Genomic DNA, 21,334 nt, shown 5'->3' on the forward strand with positions numbered 1-21,334 from the left:
TTGTGCTCCGGTATAAGGACACTGGAACTTGGGGGATGCATCGACGAGTGGTAGATAGTGCGGTTAGTGAATAGTCAGAACCGAGTTTGAAAGGCCCTCAAAACCTGTCACACGATGTCTACCTCAATTCCCACCAACAAGAGGACGGCTGTTCTCAACAATGGAAATCAAATTCCAATAATTGGCCTGGGGACGTACCTCTCAAAGCCAAATGAGGTTCGGGATGCTGTTCTAGCGGGGTAAGCATACACTCTTGAATGGGTGCCACAGTCACTGAGACATTATTCAAGATGGAGATGTGGCATGCGGCACTTTGACTGCGCTCAGTTCTATCAGGTAGGATTTCAGAATTCCTCATCATCCATGTCTCTTGCGTTAATCGGGATTCCAGAATGAAAAGGAAATCGGTTCCGCAATTGAGACTCTGAGGAAGGAGGAGCCGGCCTTCAAGAGGGAAGACCTCTTCATCACTAGCAAGGCTTGGAACTCGTCAGTACAAAAAGAAAGGTGGTCGTAAAGATAAGCAATCACGCTGACAGCCTTGGAGACATCATCGACCCGAGAATCTGAAGAAGGCCCTCGACCAGACTTTGAAAGACTTAGGCACTGACTACTTGGATCTTTACTTGGTAAGATGAACAGCCCAGTCACACGTCATAACGACAGGAGCTGATTGAATAGATTCACTGGCCAGTCAACTTCGCCGCGGTTGGTGATGCCAAGTCCGATACTGGCGTAAAGCTGGAACCATCTGAGGGAGGCAACATGCTGCTCGACAGGCAACTGAGCTTGACGGCTACCTGGGAAGCTATGATCGAGGTTCAAAAGGCTGGCAAAGTAAAGAGGTGATGTTCATCTTGATCTGGACGTGACTAAAGCATATGATGTTAACATTCCTCAAGCATTGGCGTCAGCAACTTCAGCCCGGCGCACATTCAGAAGCTCATTGACGAGACTGGTGTAGTTCCAGCTGTCAACCAGGGTACGTCAACACTAATGTTCAACGTATCTGAGATGATTGATCCTTTCTAATGTAGAGCTCATTCGTCTCAACTAGTTGAAGCTCATCCTCTTCTGATCCAACAGGAGTTGCTCGATTACTGCACATCGAAGGGCATCCATATCACCGCTTACATGCCGTTTGGCGGCGATGCAGCTCGAGGAGGGGCCAGAGTCCTTGGAAATCCCGCGGTGGACAACATTGCTCGCAAATTCGGTAAAGATGCAGGCCAAGTTCTCGGATCATGGGGAATCAAGGCAAGTATTTCTCTGGTTTCAGGGACGTCTCTCTAACACGAGATCAGCGAGGGTTCTCCGTCCTACCAAAATCTGTGAAGGCATCCAGGATCGAATCCAACTTCCAGGTCTTTGACCTAGACGGTGACAGGTAATGTGGATTTGAAGTCTTCCAAGCATAGCATTAGACTAACAATTGGTACTCTTTGTGTCTACAGCTATGAAGCTCTCACTGAACTTGGCCGCAAAGACCCTGCTCGCTTTGGAGGTCTCCCCTTCACTTTCAACCCGGCTTGGAAGGTCAATGTGTTTGACACCCCTGGAGAACGCAATGCGGGCCTTCATGAACCATTCTGAGTGCATGATCATTGTCAGCTTAGGCGCGAATGGGATGATGTCTGAGCAAAGGTGGTTTCTGAAGTATCTAGTTAAAACCATCCAACAATATTTGCAAGTTGACTCATCAAATCTTGTCAGATTGTGCCTTCTGCCGCGTGTCGTGAGACAGTGCTTGTCCGTAGTGGAAGTCCTGGGAGTAACAGCCAGAGCAAGAAGCAGACCGCAAGGACAGAGAGTATAATGGGCTGTAACACAGCCACTCCTTTAGCTTGAGCAATAGCTCCCACCATGAATGGAATGACCGAGGCACCAGAGGCTCCGATAGCTGAGCAAATTCCGATGGCAGACACCCGCATTCTCTGCGGCAGGAGACGAGACAGGCAAACGATGACTGCAGGGAACACGGGGCCAAGGAAAAATCCTGGCAAGAGACATCAGAAAAGTCCTTGGGTCTTGGCAAGAGAAGAATCATACCTAGAAATGCAACAATGATTGCCGAGGAGATGAAGTTGGGAATGAGCCAGTACAAGAGTTGCATGATGATGGCACAGACCAAATACACGGTCACGGCGTGCTTCTCAGACTTGAAAACACGTCCAGTGACAAAGCCAAGGATGATCCGACCGACAGTGATTCCCGCCCAGAAACCACTGGCAGTAAGTCCTGATGCAAAGGCTGAGCCGCCGCGCACATCGATCATGAACGTCACGAGCCAGCCGCCGAGAGCGACTTCGGACCCTACATAAGCCAGGAGGAAGGCGCTGCAAACTAGCACGACCCTGTTCTTGAGGCAGTTCCAGGTGTTGCTAGTTTTGAAGCTGTTGGCGGCCTTGAACACTCTTGAAGAAGGGTTCCGCCTCATGGGTGGCCGGCCTGCATTCTCACCAAGCGGCATCGCCTGCAAGGGGACCTCAATTGTTTGTTGCTGTCCCCGGGACTCGCCAATTTCTTCTCGGTATGCCTTTCCATTTTGGGGGTAGAAGAGGGAAAGGGTAAGAATGAACTCCGAGGCAGCCATCGCGACCAAGACGTAGTATACTTGGTACCAATGCCAGCCCTGGGAAAACAGTGCACTTGCGGTGACTGGAGTAATGGTCGCACCTAGTCCGTAAAAGCCATGCAATAGTCCCAGAAGCTCGTTTGACTTGTTGAAGCCCCCGACAAATGAGTTCCAGGCAGCGGTTTTAGCGCCCGATCCAAGACCGACGAGGATGTAGACGACAATGAGAACGGGGAATGGTGGGTGAAAGCAGCCGACGAGGTAGGCTGTAACATGACAAGTCCCCGCCATGATGATGACTCCGCGCTTGCCGTAGCGTAAATGGACGGCGTGGTTCGATACAGTGCTCATGATGAATCCCAACACAGGCGATAGGAAGATGAGCGATACATGAAGATAAGTGATGCCGTAGTATTCCTCAATCTGTTACCCGAGGTTAGATCGACAAAGCATGAAAGCATGAAGACATCGGAAAGATGATCTGTTCGGGCTGCACTGCTAGACGAACCTGCGGAATGAGAACCTGGAATCGTCGCCAAATCAGTAGAGAACCTCGCAATGGGAGGGCCACACCGCACTAACACCGTAAGAACTGTCATTGCTGCCCAAAAGCAGGAAACACCAGAAAATCGCGCCTAGTTTGGCAATGTTAATGCGCGGGAAATCCCATCTTTCATGCGTAGCTTGCTGGTGTGCATCGTCGGACTCGGGTTCGGGGTTGGCTGGCTGGACTGCACGAGACCTTTGGCGTCGAAAAGGCCTGTTGTTTATGAGAAACGACGAGATCGGAGAGATGAGCTTCAGGGGCGACATGGTGAGGATGAGCAGTGCGCACTAAGATAAGTACCAGTACCTTAGACCGAGTCAACACCAAAAACACAGCTGAAGACTGAGAGTCACAACCCGGGGAGTACAGTTCTTATTTATCATTAGCAATCTATTGTCTCTGATAAGGGTTTCTTGAGAGGGTCCACTCATTGGCTTTCCCCCCTTGACGAAGCCATTTTGAATCACGCATCCGATACGTACTGTTGTTACCTTGCACAGTGTTCGGTTTCTCTTACTGACAGCATGATGCAGGCCGCGCACCGGCGCTGAAAAGCATCGGGCTCAGTGGGTTTGCTGCTATTCCCGCTACAACGCGTGGAAATATGGGGGTCCAGGCCTAACCACTCAAGGATCCGGGCTGATCTGTGTGACGCCGACGCGGAGAGGGTGCGGGGAAGTTGGCTTCCAGGCTGTTTACCCCAGATTCGTGCTCTTTTCATGTTCAAGAGACAGCATCTCAACCCTCCAGGATGCGCAGATCACCTCACAGAGAGTACTTACATCAACATACTGGGTTGTAATCATACACTGAGACTCAAGCTCTTCCCAAGCTCGACATCAGCCACCGCGGAAGCATCACATCGGAATCTGCATCATGACGAGTCAAGGCCGGACAAGGCCGAACTACCCGCGGCGGCGGGCACCTGTTGCCTGTCACTTTTGTCGATATCGGTAAGTTCAGACCTCTGTTCAGCGTCCAATTTGGTCAGATCACTGACGCTTCTTACACAGCAAACGGAAATGTGATTCCCAGCGCCCTGCGTGCGGTTTATGTGCCGTGTCTGGCGTTGACTGCGAGTACCCAGAGCCTTCAGAAGACACGAGGTACAAGCCATGTCCCTCGGCTACTCAAAGCCATTCCACTGAACGATCTCAAGCTGACAATGTGTTTTACGGCTTGATTCTAGGCAAAACCCAACGCAAGCCTCGGCAAATTTGCCGGTAGATGCTCTCTTGCGCCGGCTGGATCAGCTCGAGAACATGTTTAAACAGCAAAATGGACAGCGGCAAGAGTCTCAGCCGACACAAGACGGTGATGAACAGCCTACGTCTGAGCGACCAACACCGGGCTCTGCTCACCAAGACGAAGGATCTCCAAGTTCACATGGCTCGCCACCACAACAGACACCTCCAACTGATGACCTCACAGGCCAGTCTACGGATAGTCCAACTCCTAATCTCACCGACTCGACTTTACCGACAACTGTCACAGATGGTGTAACCATCACGGCATCGGACACGGACCAAGGTAACCAACATGAAGCCCAAGGGGAGCTAATGAGCGACGTTTACGATGACTCCATGCTCGACAACATCCAAGGCTTTGTATCATACCTGTCATCCCATGGTCCGGCCATGACAGCGTCGCATCCCGTTGAAAAGACATGGGTCTCAGCCGAGCCACCATATCCAGTGATCGGCCATGGCCAGCGCTGCATCACCTGCGGTCGATCCGACAGCCGCTTATTAGATGACGCACCTATCACCATCCCAATAGGCCACCACACCTCCACCGGAAGCATGTTCGCTCTTGAACCCGTTCGTCGCCTGATTGGCGACTATCCAAGAGATTTCTTCTACCAGGTTGAGACATGTCGAACCAGCATCCCAGAACTCAGCTCTCGACATGACCTGTCCCTCCTGCTCGCATCCGTTGACTTCATTGGCGGTGCCACAGATGGTCTCATTTCGAGCTACTTCACCAATATCAACTCTACGTTCCCGATATTGGACAAGACGTCTTTCACGGATCTCTTTCATCGGACTCTCAGAGGTGACCAGTGCGAAGATGTCGATGCAGCTGTCTGTCTGGTCGTTTTAGCCCTTGGGAAGCTGACCAGCACGGACTATGAGGATGTCAACTCCACAAACCACTCATACGGCCTTGAATATTTCATCCCTGCGTATCAGATACTGACAACGCAATGGGTGACGTCCTTCGGCACCGATCTTTCACTGCCGACAGGTCTGGTCCTCTCCGCTATCTACATGTCTTGCCTCGCTCGACCATTGCTTGCTTGGAAACTCGTATATATGGCGTCCAGTAAGCTGCAAATGATGGTGCCAAGTCGGAACCAGGGCAGCGTAGCTTTCTCAAACGCAGAGAATGAGACCGTCGGTCGCCTCTTCTGGGCATGCTTTCTCCTGGAGTGGTAAGTCAGAAGCCTGCGCATACTGGGCCCTGCTAATGAGCATGATCAGTGACAACTTAGCTGAACTACACGTACCACCGAGCGGTATTGAAATCGACATCGACCGTATGCAGTATCCACGGCTAAGTAGCCCCGATGAAAGAGACGGACTCGTGTTCCTTGCTCTATGCTCGGTCCGGGGCCTTCTAAATCGCATCCATAACGCAGTGTACGCGTCAGGAAGCCAGGCCCCTCTCCAACCAGCAAGCACGCCAAGCTATACTGAGAACGACAACTCCACTGGGTCACCATCTTTATCAACAATCTGCTCACTTGAAAGAGTATTAAATGAGCTTACACGCCAGCTTGAGGTTTGGTATCACTCGTTACCTGACAGCATCAAGCCGGATCTGAGTCATAACGTGCCTACTGATGCACACGAGGCTTCACTGCGACTCCGATACTGGTCAGCCAGGCACATCATCTCACGTCCGTGTCTTGTATACATTCTGTCCGTCAGCACGGCTGATGAGATCCCTACCTACGTCTACAAATACGCTGAGACCTGTATTCAGAGTTGCCGCAACTACATTGAAACCGCTCTACAGGTCTTGACCAAACGCACCCCATACGTGTGGGCTATATGCCAAGCGTAAGTTCTGCCTTGCTGTTACTCATCGCAGAATGCCACGCTGACTATAGTGACTCCGTCCAGGTGCTTAGCAACATCTTTCGTGTTAGCCACGTCATCGGACTCACCGATCTTGAAGCACCTGGTTCCTGACATTGAAGGGATCGTATCTCGACTCATAGTTGGCATGCAGCGTTGGGCGTCACCTGAGTCCAGTATAGAGTCAATCATTTGCATTCTACAGTCCATCCACCAGAAACAGCGACTAGCAAAGCTCAAACGCCGGCACCCGTCGACATCACTGGGTTGAAGCATCTCGTTATATCGGTTTAGGGAGCTGTTACTCTATGGGCTATATCTGACATCTGGCTAGTCTAAGTAGAGAATCTTAGTCCTCCATTGGCGCAAACGACACTTCCAGTGCACCAAGACGAGTCCTGACCACAAATCATACCAACAACGGCGGCAACCTCGGTCCAGTAAGCCGGGCGTCTCCCAGCCATCTTCTCATTGGCCAACTTCACCAACTCCAGCCGATCGACTCCATCACGAACAGCCGTCAAAGGAGCGGCCAGTTGAAACGGCTCCAATTGCTTCCAGAACTCCTCTCCCGCCGCCCAGTACATGTCGCCCTCGACGGGACCGGGGTTCACAGCGTTAACGGTAGCCCGCTCCACAAGTTCTCTCGCCCATGTCCTCGTCATGGCCTCCAACGCAGCCTTCGTTCCGCCGTACAGGGTGTGCGTCTTGAAGCCCATGCTTGAAGCAACGGAAGAGATGTTAACGATGCGGCCCGAGCGGTCGTGTGGCAGGTACGGCAGGACTGCCTGCGTGACCATGATGGGGGCCAAGACATTGACGGCGTAAATGCGGTGGAACTCATCAGCTGGAACCTCGCCCAGGGCATAGTCACCGCCGACGCCAGCATTGTTGATGAGGATATCGATGACGAGAGTGCCATCGGCTCGGGCGAAGTTGGCTTTGGCCGTCTCGACGATTCGCTTGCCTGCTTCCTCGGGTTGGATCAGGTCCGTTTGAAGAGGGACGATCTTGACGCCGTGCTTTGAAGAGAGCGAGGCGGTCAATTCTTGGGCGGCTTTGGTGGAGGAGTCGGACGTGTACACGCCCAGAATATTGGCGCCTTTGCCTGCAAGATGCTGTGTAATGGCAGAGCCGATGCCTGAACATGTTAGCAGAAAGCTCTTTCCAGATGGAAAGTCTGTTCACCTCGGAAGGCGCCGGTGACAACGGCGATTTTGCCTTCAAGAGGTCGAGCTGTGTTAGACGCCATCTCTGCTTTAGGAATGTGTGTCGAAGTTCTTCTTCGTCGAAGGATCTGGATTTGAAACAACACGAATGACGAATCAGAGATACGGCAGGTGAATCTTGATGTAAAGCAAGTACAAATGAGTAGGGTGATATCACCTTTGATGCGTTTTCTACTTTTCTAATACTCGGTCCATCTTGTAGCGAGTCGCGTCCATGCCGTTGCTTTAGCATGCGTTCAGGGCCAAACGATTGTCCCTGGCCCATACGGTCCGACATCCGCTGGCTCCGATACTTTCTGAAGACGAAAGAGCTGGTGGAACAACGCAAATCAGTCAGTCACGATGCTGGCGGACTTTTGCGGAAGAGCGGGAAGAGCACCGCCTTGCATGTGGGGGAGGGGGGTCTGCAGGGACCTTTGCGTCACGCCGCATGTGCTACACATAGCGATGTAATAGCAACTTTGACCCTCTCTTTCGCTGCTAAAGTTTTCGTTCTCACGAGGACTTCTGCACTTGTTTCACGAAATCAGCTCTCACTATCTGTATTGAAGATAATCATCGTTGAGGAGGCATCACCACGCGGCGTCATGAGTAACACGGCAGACCCTTCGTTTCGTGAGGTGAAGGCACGGCAGGGCGGCCCAACCACTCGGGCTGCCGATTTATTCCGTCTTGATGGTCGGACTATTATTAGTAGGTGGCACGTCGAATCTCTGAGGTTCCTGAACTAGTGAGCTTCAACGAAAGGAATAGAAGTGGAAACTGACGCGATCCCAAATAGTAACTGGCGGCGCGGGCTATTTGGGCGTCGAGGTTGCCCAAGCAGTACTGGAGGCCGGAGGGAACCCCGTGTGCCTCGACATTGTCACCAGCCCTCCTAGCGAACCTTGGAGTAAGTTGACCATCCCTGGATAGCCATTCCCCGACAGGATCTGTTCTCAGATTACTGGGAGAGTATTTGACGGGTTCAATAAGCGGGACGCGAAGCTGACTTCCGACGTTCCCAGACCAGCTGGAAAAGCTCGCCACTAAGTTTGGCTTGCAATTATCGTACTATCACCTGGACGTGACCAACGAGAACAGCATCACAACTGTATTCAACCAGCTTGCACCAACACTCAAATGCCCCATACGAGGCCTGGTAGCCTGCGCCGGTGTCTCCGATAACGACCCCGCGCACGAGTTCTCTATCGAGCGCTTCCGCCGCCTCATGGAAATCAACGTCACCGGCACATTCGCAGCGGCACAGGCTGTGGCTCTGGAGATGAAGAAGGCTAACGTGGACGGCAGCATGGTGTTGGTCGCAAGCATGAGCGGCACGAACGTTAATAAGGGAGTCGATACGGCTGCGTACAACTCTTCCAAGTCTGCAATCTTGCAACTTGCGCGGTCGCTGGCGGCCGAATGGGGCTCACGAAAGGGCATGCCTCTCATCAGGGTCAACAGCCTGTCGCCGGGGTACATCAGAACCCCCGCCACCGCTGAGGCGCTGCAGAAGCCAGGCATGGAGAACCAGTGGACCGGAGACAACATGCTGTACCGCCTGAGCTCCGTGGACGAGTTTCGGGGCCCCGTGCTGTTCCTCCTGGGAGATGCGAGCAGCTTCATGACGGCGGCAGACCTCAGGGTGGACGGCGGACACTGCGCATGGTAGATATAGGGGAATAAGGAATAGAGAAGAGAAGATGACTAGAATTTGCATCGAGTAATTGACTTTCAAAATCCACTTTCTCAAGTATTACCTTCTCAATCTCGCAATACGGAGCCGCCCAACATTTGGCAAGGTTATGTCGGTTTCAATCATTACAGTGAAATGTAGATGCGCCGCTGCTGGAGCACGTAGCAGAGTCAACGGGATGTTATTTTCTCGATTGGATGAAAAACTTCAATTTCTCCACATCTAGACCAACACGAGATTCTCCTGGCAGGGAAGCCTATTCTCTCTAATGTCCTTCGCATTGAGCTCATCGGTGCCAGTCGCTCGCTCCCAAGCCTCCTTCTCATCCTTCACTATGCCCGCCTGAAGGTGCCTGACAGCGAGCCGCTTGTGGGACACTTCAGCGGGCGTGTCCACATACCAAAGCTCCATCATCAACGCAGCAGCATCGCTCCATGGAGTTCTGTTCAACGCACAGTAATTTCCTTCCACCAAAACGATTCGAACCTCACTAGGAATGGCAATATCGTCTGCAACAGGGTCTTTTGTCGCATGATCAAATGAAGGCGCTTTCGCTTCCACCGGAGATTCGGCGACAAGCTGTCGCACCAAGGCCAGGAAGCCTTCAGCATCAAATGTGAAGGCGGCTCCACGGCGATGTGTAGCGCAGACTGGATCTGGCATCGAGGCGAGATGGGCGCGGGAATAGTGGAATCCGTCCATCGCGAGATCTACGGCTGTAGGTGCAGTCTTTGCACTCGGACGGAACTTGTTGATGCGAGCGGTGACCAACCGAGCCAGCGTGGTCTTTCCGGAGCCAGGCACGCCTGAAATCCCAGCGACGATCCTGCGTGAGGCAGGCTGTGAATCTAGGGCAGCTTTTAGCATGTGTTAGCGGCAGTTCAACTGTATCTCGCCCAGGCACGACAGAAGCACTTACAGAGCAGCTTCTTTGAAAGTCGGTCTACCTCCATCTTGACATTTGGCTCAAGACTCGTCATATCCTGCATATCGACTAAAATTGAGATCGGATTCGATATAAGGTGGTAATTTCAGTTCTTAGATGTAAATGTGTAACAGGTAATGGTTGAAGATTACCATCTTGATGCGTTGAAGGGCTTTATGCTTGCTTCACAGCAAGCGGGTGGCGGATGGCGGGATCAGCGCCAAATAGGGCCTAAACTTAGCTACCAGCACCATGACCATCAAACCACGAACAGGGCACAAGGAAGAATATTGAGGGACGCATAGATTTCAACGAATGACTGCAGCTGTTCTAGTTACAAAAAATGAATTATGTTTTCTCTCGTCTTTGCCTGTGGTGGCGCGACTAATATGGCTTCAATCCAGCTAACTTCAACATCATATCGTTCACCTCGGGCTTCTCTAGCGGCTCGTCCCTGTTGCGTGGATCAACCGTACCATCAGGAAGATGCGCAAGCTGAGGCCGAAGCCAAATGTTGTCGTGCGCCCAATGGGTCGTTGCGCCATAGACGTTGAACACGCGAGCTTTCTCCTCAAGAGCTTCTCTCTTGGCAAGTTTGGCGGGAGAGTAGGATGCGTATATTACGGTTCGGATCGTTTTGCTGTTCGCCGTGGGCTCAGCTCCCCAGTGCACCGTTCGCGAGTCCCACAAGATCAGGTCGCCAGGCTCTGCCTTGACTTTGCACGCCTTGAGCCCTTTGCCCTCGAACCACTTCATTTCTTCCTCACTGAAGCGGCGCCAATCAATTTCAGGCCAGGAGGATCGATCGGCCTGAGTGTCGAAAAACTCGGCGTTGTAAGCATTCGAGCCCGGTAGCACCATAAGCGAGCCATCCTCATCGTCAACATGGCTCAGGTTGATGATGCCCTGGATGCAGTGCAGCCCGCGTTTAAAGGGTGACTGGTCAACATGGGGCCATGGGGCGCGGGGCGGCTTGTCCTTTCGCCCCGGAAGAGTGATGTTCAGCGAGTCGAAGGAGACGAGTAGCTCGTTCGTGTTCCAGACTTTAGAAAAGGCATCCACGACTCCAGGTTCCATGCGCGCATCCCACATGAATTTCTCGTGGACAACGCAATAGTTGTCAAAGGTGTTGAGCTTGCTCTGTATAGGCATGTTCTCGGCCAGCCAGGTGTCGGGGTCGTCTAAGTCCAGCGGCAGGCCGAAGGAAGTAAGCCACTTCAGAGCCCGTTGCTGGTACTCAACCGCACGTTCGCGGGGAATAGCGCCCTTGACTACAGCATATCCCTTGGTGCGCAGATCATCTCGCCAGTCACCATAGGAGGCGTCGAGTCTATTAGCAAATGTCAATAACATTCCAGCAAATACTGGGTGCGTAGACACTTACTGTAGAAGAGGGCTCGCAGTAGTGGTCTGGGTCGCCATGGTTCGTGAGCAGGCGCTGAATCGAAGACAGTTCGTAGCAATTGAATAAGTTGGCTCAGCGGGTTTGGTGGTGCAGTTGAATCTGCTTGCGGGCTTCAAGATGCCTGGAGCCGAAGCAACGTTCGCTTTTATGCGTTGAATGCTTGCCACTTGGGTGAACAGCGATCTCCTCAGACTCATAGTGTTACTGGACTTGTTTACAAGCTCTGGTAGTGATGCCGCTATTCGAAGCACCCACAGCCCCTGAAATGCCATGGAACTGCCCTGAAATAGAGTACTCTGCCTTGTGTAATGCTTATCCCACCTTCCACACCATGTAATGTCCATGTCGTCACTTGATTCCGAGCAATGAGATCCTTGGATTTGGATATCATACGATCCGGGGAGTAGCGCTTCAGCGGAAGCCAATGCCATTGGAAGGTCCTCCAGTCCGCATCCGAGTGGCTCTACTGTGCAATTGACGAAGAGTTGCTACTGTATCGTCTATCCCGTCCACCTTGCGCGCACGGCGGGATGCGGACGAAAAATGCCTCGCTCCCGCTACCCGCTCATCCGCCTTCCCGCCGACCCACATCTCTGTGGATACCCCTGGCGCAACGATGTGCCGGCCAAGGAGGCGGGCGTTGGCTTCGGTCTAAGACCAGTTTGCGGGAAAGCGCCCGCTGACTGCATCGAAATGGCGGGAACGGAAATGCTGTCTCTTGGACATCAGAAAGGCATCGGGATGCTGAAGTGGACTGGGCACGGTGGGTCGGAAGCTAGTTCCTTACATGTAGAGCAGCACCACGACATCGTATTATTGTGAATAACCTCGACCTGACCTAGGTACGATTTCGCGATTTTGTTGAACCCCTTTTTAACATAGTCTTGAAAATATCGTACTTGCTTGGAATTACAAGATGACTTTGACCACCGAAGACACGAGAATCCCAACCGAGAACAATGCCTGCGTTATGCTGGGGATCGACAAACTTGGTTTGGAGGGCCGGCCTATGCCTCCTTCGCCAGGAGAGTATGAGTGAGTACTAGACAGCTAAGGAAATGATTTGGAAGTTCGCAATCCGAGACTAAACTTCGACTTAGAGTGATAGTAGCACCAAAGAAGACGGGCATTTGGTAGGAGTAATTCCGTGGTATTGAAGGCGCAAACACTCACAATTATGGATCGACCAGTGGCTCAGATATGCACTTATTTTTAGAAGGTCGTGTAAGTTTCTTGCGAAGGGGAAGCCCAGATAACGATGATCTTTTTCTCACTTTAAGTCGTCGATTCCAGGCAGGGGAGTCTTCGTTCTGTGACCCGTTGATTCTTGGCCATGAAGCAGCTGGTGTTGTTGCTCAAGGTGAGCGCAGCCAAGAACGGCGATGTAAGGTGTCAGTTGTGGATATAAAGTGCTGATGATCATTATCAGTCGGATCGAAGGTCGCGTCCCTGCAAGTTGGTGATCGAGTTGCACTTGAGGTAAGCTTCTTCACGAGTCGTAGATCTGACAGCAACACTGGCTGACTTGGATACGAGCCTGGATTTTGCTGCCGCAGGTGCGAATTCTGTAAAGGCGGTGAATGTGAGAAGAACCATCTATCTCACTATGTCGAAATTTTCCAACTAACTGCTTTGAAGATGGGCAATGCGGTGACTTCAAGTTTGCCGCGGCCGATGGTTTTGACGGAACATTGCAAGGCTTTTTCACCATCCCTGCCGATTTGTGAGTTTGGATTCAAACGATGTGTTCCTCCTACTGACGTAGATACTAGCTGCTATCGCCTGCCAGAGGTATGTGATCTATCAAATCCAGCAAGGCATCTGAGCTGACAAGAAGCGCGCAAGTCTATGTCATTTGAGGAGGGTGCCCTGGTAAGAATCTGCCCCTTCCAGTACTTGCTGAACGGATCTGACCAACAGTCAGATTGAACCTCTCGCTGTCGCTGTTATGGCTGTCAGCAGTGTGGCGAAGATGAAGCACAATGCCAATGTGGCAGTTTTTGGAGCTGGACCCGTGGGACTCCTGTGAGTTTATCTCTGCTCCGATCTCGTAAGATCCATCTGATAGGGGTTAGAACCATGGGAGTTGCGAAAGCTCTTGGGGCTAGACGAATCTTGGCAGTTGATGTCAACGAACAAAGACTCGACTTCGCCAAAGACTACTGCGCAACGGAGGTTCACGCCGCCATCCCTAAAAACTCTGGAGAGGACAACATGTCTTACTCTAAGCGACATGTAAGTCTCCTAGAAGCCGGGTGCAATGGCCTACACTCGATTGACTCTTCCCAGGCATTCGAGATCATGAAGAAATTTGGACTGGGCGAACGCGGAGAGGGCATTGATCTTGTTGTAGAATGCTCGGGCGCCGAAGTTTGTGTTCAAACTGGAATCTGGCTCGCGAAACGACGTGGCATGTTCGTGCAGGTCGGCGCTGGTCCGGCAAACAACCTCATTCCAATGTCCATCCTTGTGAACAAGGAGGTCACTGTGAAGGGAAGTTTGAGGGTACGTGTTATCCGAAACTTCGCACAAATTCTTCTCGGTGGGCAGACGCTGACTATTTCAAGTATGGGCCTGGTTGCTACCAGCTAGCTATCGATCTTGTGCGGCAAGGCCGAATCAACTTGAAGCCCCTCCTGACACATCGGTTAGACATCCACGTCCCCGCAGATGGTTTCGATAAACTAACGTGATTCTCACAGTTTCCCTTTCAAAGATGCCGCGAAGGCCTTCAAAGCAATGCAAAATGGAAAGGGGGATGATGGAAAAGTGACAATCAAAGTCATCAGTAAGTTTTCATGCGTACGATCTCTTTAGCCAATAATCATACTGACACCCATACAGTTGACGGGCCTCTGGCTTGAATTCATTCAGGAGACAAACTATTGGGCATGTCAATCGATGTATTGGGGACTTTTGGATGTATGGAACATGTGCATCAAGGTTGTACATCTATCATGAAGTACTGTCCCTTCAAAATTGGAATCCATAGAAGATCTACTCCACATGCCCTACACACAGACTTGAAAGATTATTTTCACCGTCGCACGCTGGTTGAAATTAGAACCGAATGGCATAATGCATCTAGCCTTCCATCGAGAGAATCGACGACATGACTATGAGTACTAATGAAACACACATCAATGAAGTACTGCCGTCATATAAATTTCATATGAATACACAGGTCAAATCGTCTGCGTATTCTATGCTGGGAGGCTGGAGTAAACTGGAAAGATGACATCAGTTGGAAGGTGGGCTTCAACGAATGTCATTTAAATTCCACATCACAAGATCACCCACAATCATGTGGAAGAACGGGGAAACATCTCATCACACGATGCAATATGTGACGAATAGTCTTAATTCAAGGTCTACGCGACTGAGCACCGGCTTTCTACACGATGACTTCGCTCTTCAATCGGCTTTTATGATGACTCTCAAACAAAACTGGCGGTCGATCTCCTGTATGAACATTAGATACCGACTAGTGTGATATTTTAGACGGGAACTCACGGTTGGTAAGGCTCTTCGAGAAACTTGATCTCCTCCTCACTCAGCTCGATCTCAAGTGCAGCAAGAGTCTCTTCGAATCGCTCAATCTTCGAGACGCCGACAATGGGAGCAGCCACGGCGTCCTTATGAAGAACCCAGGCTTGAAAGAGTATTAGTATCAACATTCAAGTGGAGGGGATGGCTTGGGCCGACATACCAAGACCGATCTGAGCCATGTTGTATCCCCGCTTCTCGGCCAGCTGCTCAACCCTTCGATTGACTTCTTTTTCCCACTCTGCGCCAAGCAAGCCTTCATCGTGATATGCATCCGAAGTCTGCAGTGAATGTCAGTAAGTTATTTTCTTATCAAAGGATAGGTCATTCTCACTGAGCGGACAGTCTCGTAGGCACGAGACAGAGGCCGCGCCAAGTCTGGTCATTTTCACTCGTGATTAGCTGATGAACCTGAGGCACTGCGTTTGAATTTGAGAGGTTGGCAATACTTACGACCTCTTGCGAGAGGGCTCCATGGGGTCGAGCCGACGCCAAGGTATTTCAACAGTGGCATCATCTCCCTTTCTTCCTCTCGGTATAGGAGATTGTAGAGGTTCTGACAGTTGACAAACGGAGTGAGGTTGTTATTCAGAGCATAGTCTATGATCAGGGTCAAGTCAGATTCTATCCATTTTAAGGACTGATCGTGAACGTACTCTGCATTGCATGGAACTGCCAAGCCCAACTGCTACTGATACCGATGTAGCGTACGAAGCCTGCTTTGACTACATCATGCAGGGCTGTCATGGTCTCTTCAATCTGCGGAACACTGTCAATACGTACAGGAGACACATAGGGTAACCGCGACAAAGGCGTTACGTACCGGTGTTTCATAGTCAAATCGATGAAGCTGCAATGCCTTCGTTAGCTGAGCGCTTCCCCTTATCCCCGACAAGCTTACCTGCAGGACATCGATGTAATCTGTGTCCAGCCGCTTTAGCGCCAGCTTTACGTTATCAAATATGTGCTGAAGTCATCTGCTGTCAGTAAGGCGTAGGAGAATTCAAGAAATTTGGATCATACTTTTCGGTTGTTCCCAGACGTCATGGTCAAGCCTGCCGGGCCTTGTTTCTCGGAGTCTCCAACCGGGTGAAAAGACTAACAGAGATTCTTTCAGTTGAAATGCCGGGAATTGAACTTGTAAAGCCTCCTTACCTTGGTCATCACCACGACAGACTCACGTGGAACGGTTTTGAGGAACTTCCCAAGAATCTCCTCGCTAATACCGTTACAGTAGAAGTTGGACGTATCGAATGTGTTGAAGCCCAGTTCCCAAGCTCTCTGTTAAAAGGTCAGACGAAATCCATCCTGAGAAATTTTGATCTAGAAGACAGTGAATGTTTACCTTCAAGTGCTGCAGCGCCTCCTCCTCCTCGATGCGCCACGCAACATCTTTCTTGGTACCGTAGGTTGCCATGCCGAGAATGAGACGCGATACCTGGATCCCAATATCAGCCAATGATAACACAGCAACATCTCATGAGACGCGTAAGTACCTTCAGTCCACTCTTCCCCAATCGTACGTATGGCATTTTCGGGGCCGGCTTGGAGTGTCCGAACTCCGTCGGCACCGTCCGGCCTTGATATCCGCTGTTGATCATGATTGAGGATGTGGCAAAGTGTTGATTTGGAGATTTTGCTAACTAAGGTTCGGTCAAGACTTCACTTGGGTACGGTATCGCAGTCTTCTGTATTTCCATGATCGTGAGCTTGTCTCTTATACCGGAATTAATCATCTCCTTCAACAGGCCCCAAAATCTTCACATCACCGCGACACTTTCCCCCGCACTTCCAAACCAACAAGACTGCAGGTGCTTCACCCTTTTCGGGGCGGCTACTGCCAGCTAAACAAGGAATGTACGATCAATGATCGCTGACATCATTGTGAGCCGTCTCAAAACAGTGGGAGGTTTGCGGAAGAGCGGGCTGGCATAGCGGGCTGGCATACTCTGTTTCAAGCGGAGACGTTTCCGCTTGGCCGCCTTTGACCCAATGCAGTCTTCTGCATACCACTCGGTCTACAACTTCCTCTTTAGGACGCTTGTATGCGAAGTCTGATTATCGAATCGCCAGCTTGTTGCGAGTTTCTCATAGCATTGAGCAGATGTTCAGGAGCCAAGACGGTTCTTCAAAGAATGATCTTTTCCTAGTCGGAATTGCATTTCCAAAGTTACATTGTCAAACATTGATGATGGTGTAGATCGATGTCTTCGTGCCGCAGCGGCGGGTAGGCGGGAACGCGGAGATGCGGATAGACCATGTTACGCATTATGGACACGGATTCTGGCAGTGCGATGACATCAAGCAAGTTCGGGAGGCAATCAAGGCACACGTAGCTGCCGAATTCCATGCGTCGACTCTCGCCAAAGCCAATGATGATTGGGTGTGTTGGATTCAGCAATGGCAGTCTTCAATCGCTAAGGATGGTGGTTCCTGTCCTTACGTCCGATGCACCCCAGGTTTTCCCCAGACCCACCGACGCGTTACCCCGGATTCGTGTAGTGTATTCCTCTAGCTTGTATTTCCAGGAAAGCAGTGAGAACGTAGTTAGCTCTAGTCTAATGTTGGTGAAAAGGAAATATACAAATGATGTTTACTGCCGTAACGCCAGGAGCCCAGTCTGTTGAACCATCGAATAATCAAACAATGCCAAATTCACTTTTCGATTCCCTTTCAAACCATTGTCCATCGCGATGGCTGGCCTAAAGTCCCAAGTCCGAAACTATCGGTCCATGCCGAACAACACGAATGTTTCCTGGTTTTTGGATCCATGTAATCTAGGACTTCCGTCCTTGTCTGCGATTGCCGTATGTCTGGCAACTTTAGATTGATCAGGTCTCCGTGTCAACATGATTCATTGTTTGGGGTGTTGTTTTACATTGTTCTTTAATGGCTGTGAGTACCTTCTCCACACCAAAAACTCCTAGCTCTTGTCTAATGAACCTCCACTGCCACAACAGACGATGGAAGCTTATTGAACGGACTCCAAAGCGTCGATCGTTGGCACGAATACTTCGACAACCCCAGCGCTACCACATTGGGCCTAATGAACTCGGCTGGATTTCTTCCAGGTATTGTGGCGGGCTTTTGTGGCGACAGACTGGCTCAAACCTTTGGCAAACGGTTGACCCTCTGGATCGGAACCTGTATTACTGTGAGGCTTGGTTGACATCTGTCGGCATGATTACCCTCGCTGACCCAGTACTATGCTAGATCGTTGGTATTATCCTCATGTCGGTATCTACCACCACCGGGATGTTCTGTGGAGGGCGGACTATGATTGGCTTTGGAACCCCTCTAGCCGTCACAGTATCGCCCTCGCACCTTCAGGAAATTTCGCATCCTAGATATCGTGCTCAAGTGAGCTCATTCTGTAGGCTCTGTCGTCTCTCGGGATCTTTCTGGCTCTACCGCTAACTTTGCTGTTCGTCTATTAGTCACTTGCACATACTACGTCGCTGCTGTGCTATCAGCTGGGGTATGCCTAGGCTGTATGACTATTCCATCAGACATGTCCTGGCGCATTCCATGCTGGACACAGCTCGTAGGTCCGATATTGACTTTGGCCCTGACTAGCACAATGCCAGAGTCCCCAAGGGTGGATGCTCTCTCTCGATTTGATCATTGGAGGAAGTCACTAACCCTTCTCTTAGTGGTTGGTGAAGAAAGGTAGGCTTGCAAATGCCCGCACAATTCTCATCAAGTACCATGCGAACGGAAAGGAGGACGACGAGTTGGTGGAATATGAGTTCCGGGAAATTGTGGAAGCATTGAAGCTGGAGGATCTCAGCAAACAAACCACATACCTTGACTTCTTCAGAACCCCAGGAAACCGGCATCGACTATTGATCTTGGTCGTGCTTGGTGCAAGTCTGAATTGGGTTGGCAACGGAATCATGTCCTACTACTTGAGCCCCATCCTTGACGGGATCGGTGTCACCAACACCCGCTCTCAACTTCTTATCCTCGTCGGCCTCAATATTTGGAACTGTTCGTCCTACAGCCATCCCTCTTACTCACACAGAAGGGTTGAAGCTGACCTTAGAGAAACAGTGATTTGGTCCACTTCTGCTGCTATCAACATCGACAGGATTGGCCGCCGACCTCTTTGGCTCACCGCCACCAGCGGTCAGCTAGTCACCATGGCTGTGACCATGGGGCTTTCGGCTGCGTACACAGAGTATGGTATTAAAGCCGCGGGAACAGCCGTCATACCCTTCTTGTTCCTCTTTTATGCGTCCTACGACATTGCTTACACACCCATGTCATATGGGTAAGTCTACACGACGATACTTTGACACGAACCTGCACTGACGCATCCTTAGTTACCCAACTGAGATCCTGACGTACAGCCTTCGAACCAAAGGGCTGGCCATTTATATTGTGGTAATTGCTGTAGCTGTATCGTTGAATACCTGGATCAACCCCATAGCACTCGATGCTTTGGGCTGGAAATAGTGAGTTGTGTGCCCAGCGTGGATATCGATCCAGTTTAAAGGCTAACATAGTTCTTCCCAGCTACTCAGTCTACATTATAATCAATGCTGTTCTGTTTGCCATTCAATACTTAAAATTTCCGGAAACGAAGGACCGTACTATTGAAGAGATAGCAACGATATTTGACGGTACACAAGCTACCACGGTCATGTACGCGCGAGGCGAGAGTATGGAAAGGGATGTGCGAAGTGTGAGAGAGGAGCCGGAGGACAAAAGCATGTAACGCTGTTTCGGCTTCCTAAACTTGGATCGAATATCTACATATATTTATGCCTCACTCCGCCTCCGTTGGGTAGGACTCAGGAGTCATGTTTACTTGAACCCCTCCCCTCTTAGCATACGTAGAATCTGCAAATGGCAACGGCCACCCGCCTTCCTCTTCTGGGGTAGCAAGCCAAAGTCGCTGTAGCCATCGCTTCTTAGTAATATCGTTGTCATCCTTATATGCCGATCGCGCATGCAAGTTGTGCGTGTTCGTAACAAACTGCACATCGCCCTGCTGTAGAGTCATCTCCAGCGACAAACGGTGGCACATCTCTTCCATCACCTTGATCGCCTCCTGTTGAGCGTCAGTGTACTTTGGCAGCAAGCCTGCCTCCCAAAATCTCTGCAATGCTCCCACATAGTACGAGTCCCACTTCATGCTCAGCTTGCCATTGTAGTATTTTTTTTTTGTTGTTATATTTAACGCCGTGGCGGCAAGGGCGCGGCCGCCCTTACGGCCGACCTCCCGAGGGGTATATGGCGTGGAGGGCCGCCGGCTCAAGCTATATACTCTACAGTACACGCCTCTTCCTAACGTCCTCCAAATCTTGCCCGTGGGCTACTATGTGTTCTATTCGTCCCTAGTTCCCGCTGGTTCCCTAGTTCCGTTGTGGTCTTCCGATCCTCTACGAGGAGGGGGTTGTTACTAAGGTCTAGGTCAAGACCTAGTCCCTAGTACCGCGGGCAGATCTTCTGGAAGAAGTCTGTCACGGAGAGAAAGGCCTGGAAGCCTTCATGATCAGTAATTAGCCCCTTATAGTACTGCTCAAGAGATCCTATAGGCCCTATAGGCTCCTGTGAACTAGAAGGGTGGAGGGTGGGCCACTGAAGCCGCCTCACTAAGGTCTTTCGGCAGTAGACTAGGTGGTCTACTGCCTTTGCCTCCCCGCAGGAGCAGGTAAGTAGTGCTTCTGTATGGTTGAAGCGTTGGTGATATTGCTCGAAGTCTCCATGCCCTGAACGGGCTGCTAGGAGATGGTGAAGGATCGCCCGTGGCAGGGTCAGTTCAGGAGGGCAGGCGAGGAAAGCCTTAAGCCCTAGTTGGGTGTAAAAGGGCGTTGCCTCTTGCTTCCACCATCTTCTATGCTGGCGGTATATTCGCTCTCTAGCAAGCCGTTTGATCCCTGATAGGGTAGCTAGTTGGCCCCTAGGGACTGGCAGGGTTGTGCCCTCCTTAGCTAGGATGTCTGCTTCCTCGTTTCCTTTGATACCCTGGTGCCCTGGGGACCAGTGGGTTTGTATGTTGTATATCCTAGCTGCCTCTTGGATCTCAAGGAAGGCAGCTTGTGAGGAGTCTGGGGCCATGCCTCGGATCCCCTGGATAACGCTGGTATTGTCGATACAGATATGTATAGGCTGGCCCTGGGAGGTAAGGAGGGCCCGTCGCAGCCCTGCCCTCGCCCCTTCGGCCTCGCCATCAAATACTTCTGCTATGCCGAGGCGTCCGCAGCCCTGGGCTATGCGTTTATTCTTACGGTAGATGACAAAGCCAAATCCTGTAGCGCCATCAGGGGCTTTAGAGCCATCTGAGTAGATGATAGTATGCTCTTTTGGCACCGTCTTGAGCCAGGCCTGGAAGATCCTG

At 51.1% G+C, this 21,334-nt stretch overlaps 10 protein-coding genes across 10 annotated transcripts; 5 read left to right on the top strand and 5 right to left on the bottom strand.

Annotated features, from left to right (window-relative positions):
• Positions 1 to 114: 114 nt before the first annotated feature.
• ARI (Aldehyde reductase 1) lies at positions 115 to 1,293 on the top strand (the record flags this gene model as incomplete). The annotated part of the gene is made up of 7 exons (XM_032023164.1): positions 115 to 239; positions 291 to 336; positions 392 to 489; positions 548 to 629; positions 682 to 845; positions 903 to 982; positions 1,058 to 1,293. 7 exons carry the CDS (start codon positions 115 to 117, stop codon positions 1,291 to 1,293), a joined length of 831 nt encoding a protein of 276 aa, XP_031880175.1.
• A 406-nt stretch (positions 1,294 to 1,699) lies between these two features.
• CGGC5_v014406 (Bypass of stop codon protein 6) lies at positions 1,700 to 3,388 on the bottom strand (the record flags this gene model as incomplete). Its single annotated transcript, XM_066153089.1, has 5 exons — positions 1,700 to 1,765; positions 1,863 to 1,996; positions 2,050 to 2,998; positions 3,084 to 3,098; positions 3,158 to 3,388. 5 exons carry the CDS (start codon positions 3,386 to 3,388, stop codon positions 1,700 to 1,702), a joined length of 1,395 nt encoding a protein of 464 aa, XP_066007502.1.
• Positions 3,389 to 3,998: 610 nt separating this feature from the next.
• ecdB-0 (Echinocandin B biosynthetic cluster transcription factor ecdB) lies at positions 3,999 to 6,319 on the top strand (the record flags this gene model as incomplete). The annotated part of the gene is made up of 8 exons (XM_066153090.1): positions 3,999 to 4,075; positions 4,136 to 4,228; positions 4,312 to 4,502; positions 4,554 to 5,447; positions 5,508 to 5,556; positions 5,606 to 5,661; positions 6,144 to 6,187; positions 6,251 to 6,319. 8 exons carry the CDS (start codon positions 3,999 to 4,001, stop codon positions 6,317 to 6,319), a joined length of 1,473 nt encoding a protein of 490 aa, XP_066007529.1.
• Positions 6,320 to 6,535: 216 nt separating this feature from the next.
• lxr4-1 (L-xylo-3-hexulose reductase) lies at positions 6,536 to 7,457 on the bottom strand (the record flags this gene model as incomplete). Its single annotated transcript, XM_032023168.2, has 3 exons — positions 6,536 to 6,540; positions 6,621 to 7,346; positions 7,394 to 7,457. The coding sequence occupies 3 exons, from the start codon at positions 7,455 to 7,457 to the stop codon at positions 6,536 to 6,538; spliced, it is 795 nt and encodes a 264-aa protein (XP_031880120.2).
• Positions 7,458 to 8,021: 564 nt separating this feature from the next.
• CGGC5_v014409 (D-arabinitol 2-dehydrogenase) lies at positions 8,022 to 9,088 on the top strand (the record flags this gene model as incomplete). The annotated part of the gene is made up of 3 exons (XM_032023169.1): positions 8,022 to 8,127; positions 8,216 to 8,326; positions 8,442 to 9,088. The coding sequence occupies 3 exons, from the start codon at positions 8,022 to 8,024 to the stop codon at positions 9,086 to 9,088; spliced, it is 864 nt and encodes a 287-aa protein (XP_031880121.1).
• A 246-nt stretch (positions 9,089 to 9,334) lies between these two features.
• On the bottom strand, positions 9,335 to 10,101 carry CGGC5_v014410 (putative uridine kinase; the record flags this gene model as incomplete). The annotated part of the gene is made up of 1 exon (XM_032023170.2): positions 9,335 to 9,814. The coding sequence occupies one exon, from the start codon at positions 9,812 to 9,814 to the stop codon at positions 9,335 to 9,337; it is 480 nt and encodes a 159-aa protein (XP_031880122.2).
• A 320-nt stretch (positions 10,102 to 10,421) lies between these two features.
• Positions 10,422 to 11,459, bottom strand: CGGC5_v014411 (uncharacterized protein; the record flags this gene model as incomplete). Its single annotated transcript, XM_032023172.1, has 2 exons — positions 10,422 to 11,367; positions 11,422 to 11,459. 2 exons carry the CDS (start codon positions 11,457 to 11,459, stop codon positions 10,422 to 10,424), a joined length of 984 nt encoding a protein of 327 aa, XP_031880124.1.
• Positions 11,460 to 13,290: 1,831 nt separating this feature from the next.
• tms1 (putative sorbitol dehydrogenase) lies at positions 13,291 to 14,306 on the top strand (the record flags this gene model as incomplete). Its single annotated transcript, XM_032023173.2, has 7 exons — positions 13,291 to 13,314; positions 13,367 to 13,467; positions 13,518 to 13,677; positions 13,732 to 13,947; positions 14,010 to 14,089; positions 14,145 to 14,230; positions 14,287 to 14,306. The coding sequence occupies 7 exons, from the start codon at positions 13,291 to 13,293 to the stop codon at positions 14,304 to 14,306; spliced, it is 687 nt and encodes a 228-aa protein (XP_031880125.2).
• Positions 14,307 to 14,879: 573 nt separating this feature from the next.
• On the bottom strand, positions 14,880 to 16,589 carry CGGC5_v014413 (putative aryl-alcohol dehydrogenase; the record flags this gene model as incomplete). The annotated part of the gene is made up of 12 exons (XM_032023174.1): positions 14,880 to 14,904; positions 14,956 to 15,094; positions 15,152 to 15,269; positions 15,323 to 15,366; positions 15,442 to 15,588; positions 15,645 to 15,747; positions 15,812 to 15,838; positions 15,890 to 15,955; positions 16,012 to 16,086; positions 16,144 to 16,269; positions 16,334 to 16,426; positions 16,485 to 16,589. The coding sequence occupies 12 exons, from the start codon at positions 16,587 to 16,589 to the stop codon at positions 14,880 to 14,882; spliced, it is 1,068 nt and encodes a 355-aa protein (XP_031880126.1).
• Positions 16,590 to 18,568: 1,979 nt separating this feature from the next.
• CGGC5_v014414 (Lactose permease) lies at positions 18,569 to 19,708 on the top strand (the record flags this gene model as incomplete). Its single annotated transcript, XM_032023175.1, has 5 exons — positions 18,569 to 18,586; positions 18,642 to 18,978; positions 19,042 to 19,261; positions 19,314 to 19,445; positions 19,507 to 19,708. The coding sequence occupies 5 exons, from the start codon at positions 18,569 to 18,571 to the stop codon at positions 19,706 to 19,708; spliced, it is 909 nt and encodes a 302-aa protein (XP_031880127.1).
• Positions 19,709 to 21,334: the final 1,626 nt, after the last annotated feature.

This window comes from Colletotrichum fructicola (assembly GCF_000319635.2).
Source record: "Colletotrichum fructicola Nara gc5 chromosome Unknown KSG_Nara_v1_contig09, whole genome shotgun sequence".
NCBI lineage: Eukaryota > Fungi > Ascomycota > Sordariomycetes > Glomerellales > Glomerellaceae > Colletotrichum > Colletotrichum fructicola.